Source organism: Metopolophium dirhodum, chromosome 5 (genome assembly GCF_019925205.1).
Source record: "Metopolophium dirhodum isolate CAU chromosome 5, ASM1992520v1, whole genome shotgun sequence".
Classification (NCBI taxonomy): Eukaryota; Metazoa; Arthropoda; class Insecta; order Hemiptera; family Aphididae; genus Metopolophium; species Metopolophium dirhodum.
The window spans coordinates 29,255,245-29,269,364 of NC_083564.1; the positions used below are offsets into that span (position 1 = coordinate 29,255,245).

General features: G+C 28.2%; 1 protein-coding gene across 1 annotated transcript; it reads right to left on the reverse strand.

The window, feature by feature from the left end:
- Window positions 1-3,148: 3,148 nt before the first annotated feature.
- On the reverse strand, window positions 3,149-9,172 carry LOC132945387 (DNA topoisomerase 3-beta-1). The gene is made up of 13 exons (XM_061015115.1): window positions 8,764-9,172; window positions 7,817-7,959; window positions 7,553-7,747; window positions 7,204-7,371; window positions 7,010-7,138; window positions 6,830-6,948; window positions 6,570-6,770; window positions 6,095-6,482; window positions 5,796-6,005; window positions 5,358-5,575; window positions 5,156-5,273; window positions 4,718-5,086; window positions 3,149-4,602 (listed from the first exon to the last, which is right to left on the reverse strand). The coding sequence occupies exons 1-13, from the start codon at window positions 8,852-8,854 to the stop codon at window positions 4,390-4,392; spliced, it is 2,562 nt and encodes an 853-aa protein (XP_060871098.1). The 5' UTR covers window positions 8,855-9,172; the 3' UTR covers window positions 3,149-4,389.
- Window positions 9,173-14,120: the final 4,948 nt, after the last annotated feature.

Consider the following 14,120-nt stretch of genomic DNA (forward strand, 5'->3'; position numbering starts at 1 on the left):
TGGAAGATGATTCATTTAACGTAAGACACTATTTATTTCGGAAAACGATAGTTTTGGAAAATATTTCTTTTGAATAATTTTAGGTCGTATATTTTTTACTCTTTTTTTATCTTTATCAATTTTTAAGTTTTTACTCTTTTGAATGACAACGAACATTTTTAATTTCACATTTCGAAGCAAACATATTATTCAGAGTATTTCGATTTATAACAATCAAATTTTGGACAGGTAGTTTATTATAGTACCTATAATAAGTATTTAAAGCTTAAACTAGCGGAATATACCACTCCACTTGCTCATCCAAAAATTGATTTTTATAAGCCTTGAAGTACTCTAAAAACTATTCTACTTTAAGATAAGAATTGAAAATGCATGTTATCATTAAAAATTGTATAAACATGAAAGAACGATAACGATAAAAATAGCAGAACATTTTTTTTTAGTAAAACGTTTTTAACCACTTAAAATCATGTAAATAAAATATTTTCAAAAAAATTAATATTTTTTGAAATAATTAGTGTCTTGCGTTAAATGGATCGACCAGTACATGTAATTTGTATGATTTATGGTCTACACAACGTGATCCATTCACAAAATTATAATAAAATCTATACTACCTATCGACACAACGGTTGGCTTAACTTCAAATGAAAAATGCTTACGCCGTGTGGATTTTTGAACGTACTGCAAACGATACATTATAGAGGCATAATTTATTAGACGCTATACTAATAGATGTTTCGGGGAGCAGTAAAATGTTGGAGGATTAAAGCATTTTAAGCAACTAATTTTCGAGTTTATAATACTCGTATTTAATAAAAAATTATGAGTGTCCAGCATCTTAACCCCTTCGGCCCCTCCCCCGAAATTTGTTTTAAATTACAACCTTGAGTGTACCTACGTTTGTTAATAATTTAGATAGTACAAGCTGAACATTTTTGCAGGTGAAGACAAGAAAATTCAGTTGCAATTACCCACATATTTTATTCACTCAGTACCTATTATATAGAATTAAAATAAAAAGTTGAGTGTAAATCAGCTTATACAGTTTTACTAAAACAAAATTTTATATTTAAATGCATGATTAACCTTTTAAAAATGCATTTACCCGAGGTTGTCCCTGGATTTTTTTCCATTTTAACATAAATATGTTTTTTTGCTAGGTACAGATATTTTTATTTTCTAACTGATTTTCCTTAAAGCTTTATTTATCACCATAGAAAATAATAAAATTTAAAAGTTACCTGATTCCCACTAGGGATATATACAATTAATGGTATTAATTCATATTTATGATTTATAAATTTTCTTCGAAATGGAAAATAAAGAGTATCGAGCTACGTATGCCAATACATTTTTGGGACTTTGTGAATAATAGTTTAGATAGTTTTTGTTTTTTGTTTTTTAAAATGCATTTATATAGGTCTCCCAGGCCCCTCAGTATTTTTTTGTATGTATTTATACTTAGTCAGTGAGCACTAAATGACCAGTGCCGCAACAATAGGGTAAGCAAGGTATGCATTGCATTCCCTGGCCAGATTTTATGTTTAAATGGGGGGCCCATTAACAAAAGAAAAAATAAAATAAGTTATTATTCGAAAAAAAAATTGAAAATATACCTTTATATTTTGTTGTTTAAATTTTAATGTAATTTATTGTGTTAAAATCGAGTGAAATTAACATACATATTACATTTTGTTTATAAATTAATTGATTTTTAATTAACTTGACTACTGATAACTGATATTGTATTGTTGGAGATGTGTTTAGAAATATGATGAACTGAAGGCTGATAACCGCATGTGTTGTCTCCATCTTACAAGTGGGTAACATGGCAAATTTTTCGCTCAGCATGTAGCTTCGTTAGTTTATAAATTAGAGCAAATTGACTTCTTATAACATCTAAAGGTAAGATTATCGTAAGTTATGAGTATTTTAAAATTGTAAATTGTTTGTAGATCTTAAAATACTCATAACTCACTTTAAAATTAAAATATATGAAAATGCCCATGAGGTTGCCTAGATAATAATCTTACCTTTAGATTTTATAAGAGGTCAATTCGCTCTAACTTTTAAATTAACAGAGCTACACGTGTTTTTCTGAGCGTATGACGGAGACAACACATGCGGGTATCACGTCTTATTAATAAAACCAACATTACTACTATACTGCTTGAAAAAATTTTAAAATTTGGGGGCCATAAATATTGTCTTGCATTAGAGGTCTAATAAAGGTTAGTGCCGCAAACTAACTTTTTTTCATTATATTGGAGTACAAGTATAGACTATAGGGGCGAGGGGTTCCATAAAATGTTTCGCATCTGGGCCCCACAAAACCTAGTTGTGACACTGTAAGTGACATCTAAAATAATAGTTTTTAACTAAGTTGGTTTAAATATCAAAACAGATTACAATCTCTAGCTTCCATTACATTACATTTTTACTTTACTTTATAAGTGTATTTGCTTGCAGGCGCTTCTTCCTTTCACCATTATTCATTTTTATTGTATTACTTATATACTCAAGTTAATTAATTTTTTTATACTAATTCCAGTATTTGCATTCATTTTTTACTTATTTGTGGTTACTTTGTTAATATTTAGGGATTAAAAATTTTCATAGATTGCAATCTCCGATTTCATTCAATAATACTTAAATACCTTATATTTTTTTAGTACCTAGTAGGTTTGACAGTGGCGTATCTAGGATTATGGAAGGGAAGGCGGTTTTTACAGTTTTCAAATATAAATAATACATTTATTAGTGGAAAAAAAGCGATAGGGGGAGGGTTAAACACCCAAAACCCCCTATGGCTACGCCACTACTAATCTAAGGAACAGATTTTTTTTTTTATATTGTACCTATACAAAATGAGCTTTTTCCATTAATTTGTTTTAGATAAAAGCAACCCAAAGAAAAACTAGAATATAATAATATAATATGTATGAGGAAAAAAAACACATTTAGGTTTTTATTAATTATAATTTATTATAAATTACTATAATGCTAACACAGTTTCAAGATGTTACAAATATTATTGAAACTTTTATACACAGTCAATTTACAACTTAGTTGAATACAATTATTTAAAAATGAGTAGAACAAAGGTTTTTAACATTGAATCAATCAAAGGTTAAAAACATATGGCATAGCATATTATATTTGCTTTGTTGTTTTATCAACAATAAATATAATTTTAAAATAATAAAGTTTGGTTTGATTATTATCAAAATAATTTCTGTCAGATCATACAATAAAAATGTCATAAACAAATAAAATAATTGTACCAGTTTCAAAAATGTTTACACAAATATTTAAATATTTTGTTCACGCATTAAAATTCAGTAGACTAAATTAATTATCTTAGCTAACACTAGTTTACATTGAAAAATGTACATACATTTTTAAGATTTTAGATAAAAAAAAAAGAAGAAGAATGTGGTCGTATACCATGTGTTAAAATTATTTCAGTTCAACAGTTGATTTTGGGTTACTTTAAATAATATTGTTATTAAAAATAACTATTTAATTTGTAGTTAGATTAAACTGTTATCAAACTATAATTTGGTTTAAAAATAAAGAATTCAAATAAATTAAAACATTAGGTATTTATTAAGTTAATAATATATATTATTATTTAATAGTTGTTATTTAGTATAATTACAAACACCACAGAATTTTCTTAAGCAAAATTAAAAAAAATCTTAAATTTTATAGGTAACTAAATAAAATTATACAACTGAATTGGCAAGAAAATAAAAATAAAATTAAAATAAAAAAATAAGAACATGCAAAAACATAAAATTAAAATTTGGCGTAGTTGTTTAATTGTGTAATATAATATTATATAATATTATAATATATTATTATAAATATATATATATGTAACACATATTCAATAAAATTAATGACTGTTTATTTTTAAATATAAATACTGAGGAAATACTAAATAGTTAACTTTAAAAAACTTTATTTAAAAAAATATTTTTAATTTGAGTATTAATTATTAAGTAAATTGAAATACTATAAAAAGTAAAAAAAAATGGTATAATTGTATTTAAATAGAAATTTATTAAATTTAAATAACTTTTATATGATTGTATGACAGTGTAAATTATAAATTACTATGCATGTATAACTTATTTTTTTGCTTAAATAAATTGTTTTTATTTTATAACATATAATCAATATTGCACATTTAATGGCAATATTCAGAAATATATTTGAGATTCAGCATTATGACTTAAGTTATAAATTTCAAGAAACATTATACATAATAAATAAGATATTATATAAAAAGTATAGATACAGTAATACCAAATACACATCTTAGGTAAATTTAATTATTTTATAATTGATTCATTTGGGCCAAGTTACCTGTTTTACTTCTTATACAAAATAAGATGCCAATTGGGCCATTTTGTCTTTAGGTGGTTTTGGTTTACCTTTACCCTTGTGTTTAGCTTTCCCTCGACCCTGGCGACTATTGAACACTGGCTTAGATGCTTGAGCTCTAAATTTCTCAACTAAATATCCAAACTCTTCACAGCAGAATAAGCAACCAGTCATCTCAATAAGATCACGAGGCAGTCGAGTGCGTTCCTAAAATGTTGATTTAATATTTAAATGGGATTTTACTAAAATATATTATAAGTTATAAATTATAACACATCAAAATAATAATAATAAAAAGAAAATTTATAAAGATTTTAAATACCTCTTTATACTCAATTTTTAAAAGCTGAGCTCCACAATCGCATTCCTTACTCTCTTCTACAGTTATTTTGTGTGCATCCTCAAACAAGTGGAATATAACATCACACTTGTTACAGCCAACTTTCCATTTAGGTCCAGACGATGGGTCTAATACTAACACTCCGTTATCGCATTGCAAACAACTAGCGATACCATTAACATAAAATCCTTGTGGACAAGTTGGATGAAGACACAGATTACAACCGCTATGCTTTTTCATATCCCTGAATGCTGGCTGGTTATAACAATATGGACATAATGGGTAACTGCGACCTTTATTTCCAGTAGACCAAGTTACCAACTCAAAGTCATCTAATGGACATTTCAGTTCCTAGAAATAATACATTTTATTATTACTATTTCTTATTCTAAAAAAAACTTTATTATACAACAAATTTACTTTATAAATTCTTATATTTCCATTTTGGGGCAAATTATAGGTTTCATCACAATGTGAACAATGCAGTCGGGATGGTTTAGCAATGATAAGTTTCATGTAACGTCGACATTTTCCACATCTATAAAAATAAAGTATAGGTTAGTTATTATGATTATTAAATTCTATTTCAATTATAATGTATTGCAAAAGTAAAAAGGTTTACCTAGAAAGTGCTTTTCCGCTAGCAGCTAAAGTAGTGAATGAAACTTCAAACAGAGAATCCATAGCTTCAATAGATTTCACAAAGTATAAATACTTTTGTCGAAAAGCCTCAATAGTCTGTCTGAGAACACGATCATAATTTGCTTCACCTTTGGCTATAAGATTCAATTGGTCTTCAATAGTAGAACGCATGGTTGGTTCTACCAATTGTTTATCAATCTTCAAAAATAATACAACAAATATAAATATTAAAAAGAAATGAAAATATAAATATTACTGACAATGTATACAAATTAAATTAAAAATTAATTATAGATGATTTTTTTTTCAGATTTATACTTTAAATATTATTATATTTATATTATAAAATACTTAAACAATTACAAAAAATAAACATGTTTAAACAAAACATTAATACGTTTATAATTTTAATGCAAACCTTTTGATATCCATGCACTAAAACTATACCCAGATTGGTAGGTACAAGTCTTCGCCCAGTAGCAACAGTTACATAATTACGCTGTGATATATTGTTAATATGAACAGGAATCGATGCATCGGTTCCAATCCCATGTTTTTCCATCATTGATATTAATTCAGACTCTGTAAGATAACCTGGAGGACTTGTCATGTGATCTGTAAGCCTAGCCTAATATAGAAATAATATAATATTAAATAGTTTTTTTTTTTTAAATTATAATCTTTAAATAATTTATATATCAATAATAATCATTTTACATCTTTAATATTAAGTTTTTCATCACGTTCAAAATTAACTGCCAATTCATTTTTAGGTAATGCTTTCCATGGTGTTATGGCAGTAAATCCAGCATCAATTAAGGTACGCCAGTTATATGTGAACATTTCTGATCCAATTTTAAAAGTGACTGTTTTAGAGTAATATCTACAATCTTTTGATATTGTAGCAATAAAATGTCGAACAATGAAATCATAAAGTTTCCAGGAGTCTCCATCTAAATCATTACGAGATGCTAACATAGTAGGTGTAATAGGAGGATGATCACCACAGTCTTTGCCATTTCTAGGCCTGGTTAACCCATTATTAAGTACTTGACGTATTTCTTGACCCCATTCATTGCTTTTTTGGAGAGTTCTCATAGCAGGTCTAAAATAAGTAACATCGAATAATATAAAGTTTAAATAGTATTTAAAAATTGTATATGAAAGTTTATTAATATAGTATAATTCTTACAGCAATTCAAAATTATCTGAATAATGAGAGGTTTCTGTTCTGGGATAGCTAATGTAACCTTGGGTATAAAGGCGCTCAGCTAATTGCATTGCATGATGGGGACCCATTCCCAGTCCAGTACTTGCGGCTCGCATAAGCTCCACTGAATTCAAAGCTAAAGGACGTTGTTTTGATTTTTCTTGTTGAGTTATAGAGACAACACTGAAAAATAATTGGATTTAATATATAACTATTATGAAGAACAATTAATTTGTGCATACGTTGCTATCTGTTGTTTTTTCAATGCTTGAAGCAAGCTGTTTGAAGCATCACGTTCAAAACATCGACCCTTTTCCCAATTAAGAACTACATCTTGCCCGTCCTTTGATTGAATTGTAACCTAAATATAAGGATTTACATGTATAACTGTATTATGATACTAAATTTTTGTATTTTCTTACTTGTATGACCCAATAAGGTTCAGGTTTGAATCTTCGAATTTCATCATGTCGTTGAACACAAAAGCCTAATGTTGGTGTTTGACATGGACCATAAGATATTAATGAAGAATCCAAATCACCATATTTTCCCTAAATTTAATAATGAAAAAATATATAAAATGAAAAAAAAAAATAAAGAATGCATTTGAAAATACTTGAAAATATTTAGTTTGAAAACGAGTGAATGAACAGCCAATACGAAGATCAAGTTCTTGTCTGGCATCAACACTCATAGCCTCATTACGATTTGGAAAATCTAATCTTTCCATAGCTCCTTTAATATCTTTTGCCGTAATTGCTGAAAATTTTGCCCTCCAAATCCTCTGCAAATAATTGAATGTTATATAAACATAATTTGTTAAGATACATACAATGTAGGCCAGTTTTTTTTTTATTCATAATGCTAACATAAGAAAACAAGAAAACAACGGATACACTCTACACTCACCGAATAATTTTTGTTTTAATAATTAAATTAAATAAATTAACTAAAATTTTACTTACATTCACTTCACCAGAACGTTTCATAGAACTTTTAACAGCATCAATAACTTCAAAGCAAATATTTTCACCTTCTTTATCACAATCCAGCCACAATATTAAAAAGTCTACACCACGTGCTTCGGATGCTAACATAGCTGGAATACGCAACTTAGGAGATGCTTCTTTCTTTTCAGTTGGGCAAGAGAAAAGCTCCTCCTATTTGAAAATTGAACAATATTATATTATACTCTTATAATGATAATATATAATCTAATTTCTTATTACTGGATCAACTTTATCCCAATTGTTGAATTTACTATTGAAGTCTAAAGTCATAACATGTCCACAGACGGAAGTCATTTTAAAGATCACTGGTTCCCCAAAAAGTGTTCCAGACCATTCATGTACAGGACATGCAGAGTTCATACCTATTATGGATATAACATTTTATAAATTAAAAAAAAATTAAATTAAGAAATTCTACATTTTAAAAAGTTAAAAATTATTTTAAAAAATATACAATCTAGATTCAATCTATACTATAGACAGATAAACATAATATATTTTATATAGAATTATAGGTATCAATTTGGAACATAATTTTAATGAAATAAAATGTAAGTACAATGCAATGAAAAGTATTTGTTAAATAATAATATTACCTAATTACCTATTTTAATTGTTATTATTAGGTATGTTCATAAATGTTTCAGTAAGAATGAATATATACAAATATACAATGTTAACCCATCACAATCAAGATTGATACATTTTATTGTATATGAACAAATTACAATACAACACTAGGTACCTATATAATTACAATAAGCAAATTTTGCCTAGAAAATTTTTTTTTCGAGAATAAACTCCAAATGTTTTTGATTGACATACTGTAATATATTTACTTTTATCTGACTATAGTCAATCTTCCAAATGTTAAAGCATACCTAATATGTATTGCAAATTTATGTTTGAATCGAATCAAATAAAAAATGTATTAAAACAAATTATTTGGTACATTTAAAAAATTACAAGGTACCTGTACAAATTTTTTTTACAAATTAGAAAATTACGCAACACATTAAGTAAATATTTCAAAACAAAAACATGAATATAAATGTTTTAAATTATTCCACGAATAATTAGATACTACGTAATTATATAGACACAACTGCAAAATATCGTCTGTCAACTCGATTCTATGAATATTTAATTTGTAATAATCAAGTTACTTTTTCTCGAATTACTGCGTCCATTGCTCAGTATGTTGGCGAGTGAAGAAGCCAGGGAAGGTTTTTCCGCCACCATCAGAGCGGTCTTCATAATTACGAATTATTCGAAGCGTAGTAGATGAACTTATATTGCAATATCACCGACAATTATTGGATAGATCCTTCATCCATCTGCTAGGTTAACGTCAAATATGCCGCAAACAGTAGCATTGGACACAGTCAAGTATTGGGATGACCGGCATTTACCGTGTTGCACGCGAGTCAACTTCACGGCAACTTTTTACTAAAACATCAAATAGGCCGAAAGGGTTTCACATCGACACTAATGTCACAGATTTAAAGTGTAAAACATTTTTTTTATTTTGAATTCTACAATTATTATTGTTTAACACCAAAACAACCAAACCAAACAAATTGATAAAAAAAAAATGTAATCAATGCACATGTTTGACGCACCACAGTCTGGCCAACAGTCGCGGATTGTGATGAGACTTCTTTTGCGATTCCCTTGTTTTACGGAGATAACTGATAAACGCAATTATAATATTATGTTCTGTGATATGATAAAGAATAATACAATCTCAACAACCGCCGTGAAGTTGGCCCTTACACTTTTTCAAAAAAAGTTTTGCACAGTGCCAATATTTTGCAAGTAATTAGCAAGAATTTGCAAGTCCAATCCCAGAATTTGAAAGTCAAAAATAAAGGAGTTATAAGCGGTGGAACCGAGGAAGGGCTAACTTCACGCAGCCCTGACTTGTTGTCAGAAACTTTCAAAACTGCAGGTGTCAAAACACTCGTTATAATTAGCAAGAATTTGCAAGTCCACTCCCGAAATTTGCAATTCAATATACCCACCCCTACGATTTTTCAAAGTTTTCCACCCCAGCCCTGACTTGTTGTCAGAAACTTTCAAAACTGATGTCAAAACACTCGTTATAATTAGCAAAAATTTGCAAGTCAAAAATCATATATTTTTTTTAGTATTATCATTCTCTTATTTTAGAAGTTTTAGTGTGGGGGGGGGGGGACACAAATTTTACGACTTTGGAAGTGACTCTCGCGCAAACTATTCAGTTTAAAAAAAATGATATAATAAACCTCAATATCATTTTTTAAGACCTATCCATAGATACCCCCACGTATGGGTTGGATGAAAAAAAATTGTTGAGTTTCAGTATGGGCAACCCCTAAAATGTATTTTTTTTCTTTTTTTGTGTGAAAATCTTAATGCGGTTCATAGAATACATCTACTTACCAAGTTTTAACTTTTAACAGTATAGCTCTGATAGTTTCGAAGAAAAGTGGCAGTGACACCATGACGGACAGACAGACAGGCATGACGAATCTATAAAAGTTCATTTTTTGCTACGGAACCCTAAAAAAACAGAATTTTAAACTTAATAATAAGATTTTGAAGATTTTTTAACCATAACTTCCAAAGAAAATTTAACCGACTTTTTTTAAAAGTGCCAATATTATGCTTATAAAAACACACATTTTAAAAAACAAAATTCACAAAAATCACTTTGGAGCTAAACAAACTGGTATGGTTTCAATAATTCATATTTTCATGTATTACTTATCTCTTAAATCTCTAGAAAAACAAGTGTTAAATAAACATTATAATTTATAATATTACATTTGACATATTAAAAATGAATAGGTACATTGATATCTTTAGAAGCATTTAATTTTTTTTTCTTATTATCAAAATAAATTACTGTACATATTAATTAAATAGCTATCAAACTGAAACTCATAACTATGTTAATACCAATGTTAATTTGTTACAAACCTAATGATTCTAAGTAATTATTTGTGGTGGACTAGTTTTGAAAGTGTCTGACAACAAGTCAGGGCTGGGGTGGAAAACTTTAAAAAATCGTAGTGGTCGGAATTTTGACTTGCAAATTTCGGGAGTGGACTTGCAAATTCTTGCTAATTATAGCAAATGTTTTGACACCAGTTTTGAATGTTTCTGACAACAAGTCAGGGCTGGGGTGGAAATCTTTGAAAAATAGTAGGGGTCAGATTTTTGACTTGCAAATTTCGGGAGTGGACTTGCAAATTCTTGCTAATTATAACGAGTGTTTTGACACCAGTTTTGAAAGTTTCTGACATCAAGTCAGGGCTGGGGTGGAAAACTTTGAAAAATCGTAGGGGTGGGTATATTGAATTGCAAATTTCGGATGTGGACTTGCAAATTCTTGCTAATTATAACGAGTGTTTTGAAACTAGTTTCATAAGTTTTGGAGAACATGTAAGGGCTGGGAAAAATTCTTTGAAAAATCGTAGGGGTGAGATTTTTGACTTGCAAATTCTGGGAGTGTACTTGCAAATTCTTGCTAATTATAGCAAATGTTTTGACACTAGTTTCATAAGTTTTGGAGAACAAGTAAGGGCTACGTGAAGTTAGCCCTTCCTCGGTTCCACCCCTTATAATTCCTTTATTTTTGACTTGCAAATTCTGGGATTGAACTTGCAAATTCTTGCTAATTACTTGAAAAATATTGGCACTGTGCAAAACTTTTTTTGAAAAAGTGTAAGGGCCAACTTCACGGACGTATCTCAACAGCCGGAAATCGATTTTCATATCCAATATCGATACGCAATACAATAATTATTTAACACTGAACTTAAAATATTTAATTTAATTTTGTATTAATAAATATGTACTTAGTTCAGTGATTATTACAAAGAAGCTGCTATTGAATAGAAGTTTATCAATTATTATAATATTGCCACTTATTAAAATTAAATGTGGATATCTAAGATTTTGGTGAAATTGTATTAACTTCGTATTAAAATATCCAGGATTAATATTCAGAATTACATCATCTCTTAGCCCCCCTTCGATTTCTACGTACAGTCCATATTTAAGTATTCAATATAATATATATTATATATATGATAATATAATATAATAAAAACAATTAAAACAATCTTTATTGAATATAACAACCAAGAATAAAAATAAAGTGGGTAAGTGGATATCGTACTACTGTACAGTAGGTTACAAGTGGGTCACTGTAATGGATGGTGTTAAATTTGAATTCAATGATATAATACCATTGTATAAGAAAAATAATTCTGAGCGAAAACGGTCAGTCAGTCAGCCTATGATATTATAGTCATATTACTAAGTATATTTGATAATATTATTGTGTATTAAGTAATTTATATTTACGACCTATTTACGTGGAACCTTGTTTTAAATTTTCAATCTTTAGGTATAAAAATTGAACATTTGATAATTTTTTAACTACAAAATAATTATTAAATTTTGTCAAATATTTGAACTTTAAATGCTTATAAAAAAAATTGCGCCTATGTATTTTTAATATTTTTCAACTGCTATTGTAACATTATATCAGGAGCCTTGCATTAAATTGTCACGCTTTTTAACTCAACAAATAAAATTGTATTGATATTTATAGAAAAAAAAAAACTCGAAAAGAGTCAAAATATTTTCAACATTTTATGGTGTATAGAAAATGAAAATATAAACATTCCGTAAAATTTGCATGTATCTACAGTTCTTCATTTTTTAATAACAATAAAATAACAAAACCGCTACATGAAAACTCGAGTAAATATCCAATATTGTAAAAATATAAATTTCAAACGATCATAAAAATGTAATTTGATTTGCTTGTAGACATTTTTTTTTTTGATAAAGGTAGACAAACTTATGAAGAATCTTGCATTACATTTTCAAATCTTAGATCTAAAAAGAACTTTTATGAATTCTCAACTCAAAATAATATGCTAATTTTCGTGATTTTTCCGTATTTTGTCAAGATTTGAACTTTAATAATGCTTATAAATAAAAACTGTTACTAAGGATTTTTAATATTTTTCAAATGTCATTGTAACAATATAGTGCACCAACTTGATTCACTTTCCCATCGAACAAGATACTGTTAAAGAAAATCGAAGCAGTTTTACTGCCCCAAACCGTGATGACAGACACAAAAATAAAAAAATAAAAACACACATCTTTGTAAAATCAATATATAGTCATCGCTCCGCTCAGAATCTAAAATTCAAAGTATAAACTGAGGGAAATGCTCTTACTATGGAGATTACTGGCATTTTATATTCGTTTTAATATATAAAAATTGTTTAGTTTGTTACATTCTTGGGATATGTAGGATACGATATGTACGATGTATGGGATTTATATTATATTGTTCAATTCTATGAAACCATTCGCAAATATATCTTATATTGAATCTATCGAGAGTGCAGTTCAAAGACGATTTATACGCTATATTAGATATAAAGTATAAGCTTATAAAAGACAGCAAAACCTGCAGGCGATGAGGGCTATTGGTAAATATCGTGGCTATATGCAAAATGTTTTTATTATTTAGTGGTTCTTACTTCTTAGGGTAGGTAAGTACCATATAATACTTAAGTGTAAAGTGTGTATAAAACATTAAAACTCAAGTGATCTTATAAGAGAGCCAAAATTATGTTTTAAGATAACGTTTATCTTTGAACTTGTTTGTGACGTTTCAAAATTTCAATTTATATACATATAACCCAAAATGAGACAAAATATTTTGATATTATATATTATAAAATAATATCGTATTTAGCACATCATGATAAATACCTATATTTGCAGGTGAATATTTCAAGTGTCTTCCGTTATTCCGTTTTTAATAACATCTCCAAACAAAACAAAGTTGAATTTAACTCCACACCCCCTCTCATCACTTAAGTACCAAATAAATCCAATTTTCTACCTAAAGTCAAAAACCACCCATCAACGTTAAAGGTTTAAGCATTTTTTCTGCTCCAAAACGTAATGATAGGCACACACTCAACAAAATACCATCGTATAATAGTGCTAACTCACTCACTCACTCAGCCGTGCTAAGCGAAAAAGCAGTATCTCCAATTTTAGTCGAAATTGAGATATTGCTACATGGGGGTTAACAATGTGGTTTTGTACCATTTTTCGCAGTGAAAAAGCAGTATATCCAATATTTAACATTGAAAATGAGCATTTGAAATTAAGAAAATAAACAGTAAGTCCATAATTTTTGTGAAACTAGTAGCAAAAATACAGTAGATCCCAATAAGTAGCAAATAAGCAGTAAGTGACGTGGAGTTACTGTTATTTCGCTTATTTTCAAAACATTTTAAACAGTAACTAAAAACACAGTATCTCCGTATAGTATATTTGATAATATTGGTGTATAAATTATATTCTGTAGTCACAACCACGGTTTCAGATTTATATTAAAGGTATATCAATCATGGTCACACAGCTAATAATATGTTCATTATCAATTTGATGGAATACTGAATTATTAACAAATGTTCTATTTTTAGGCTATGTT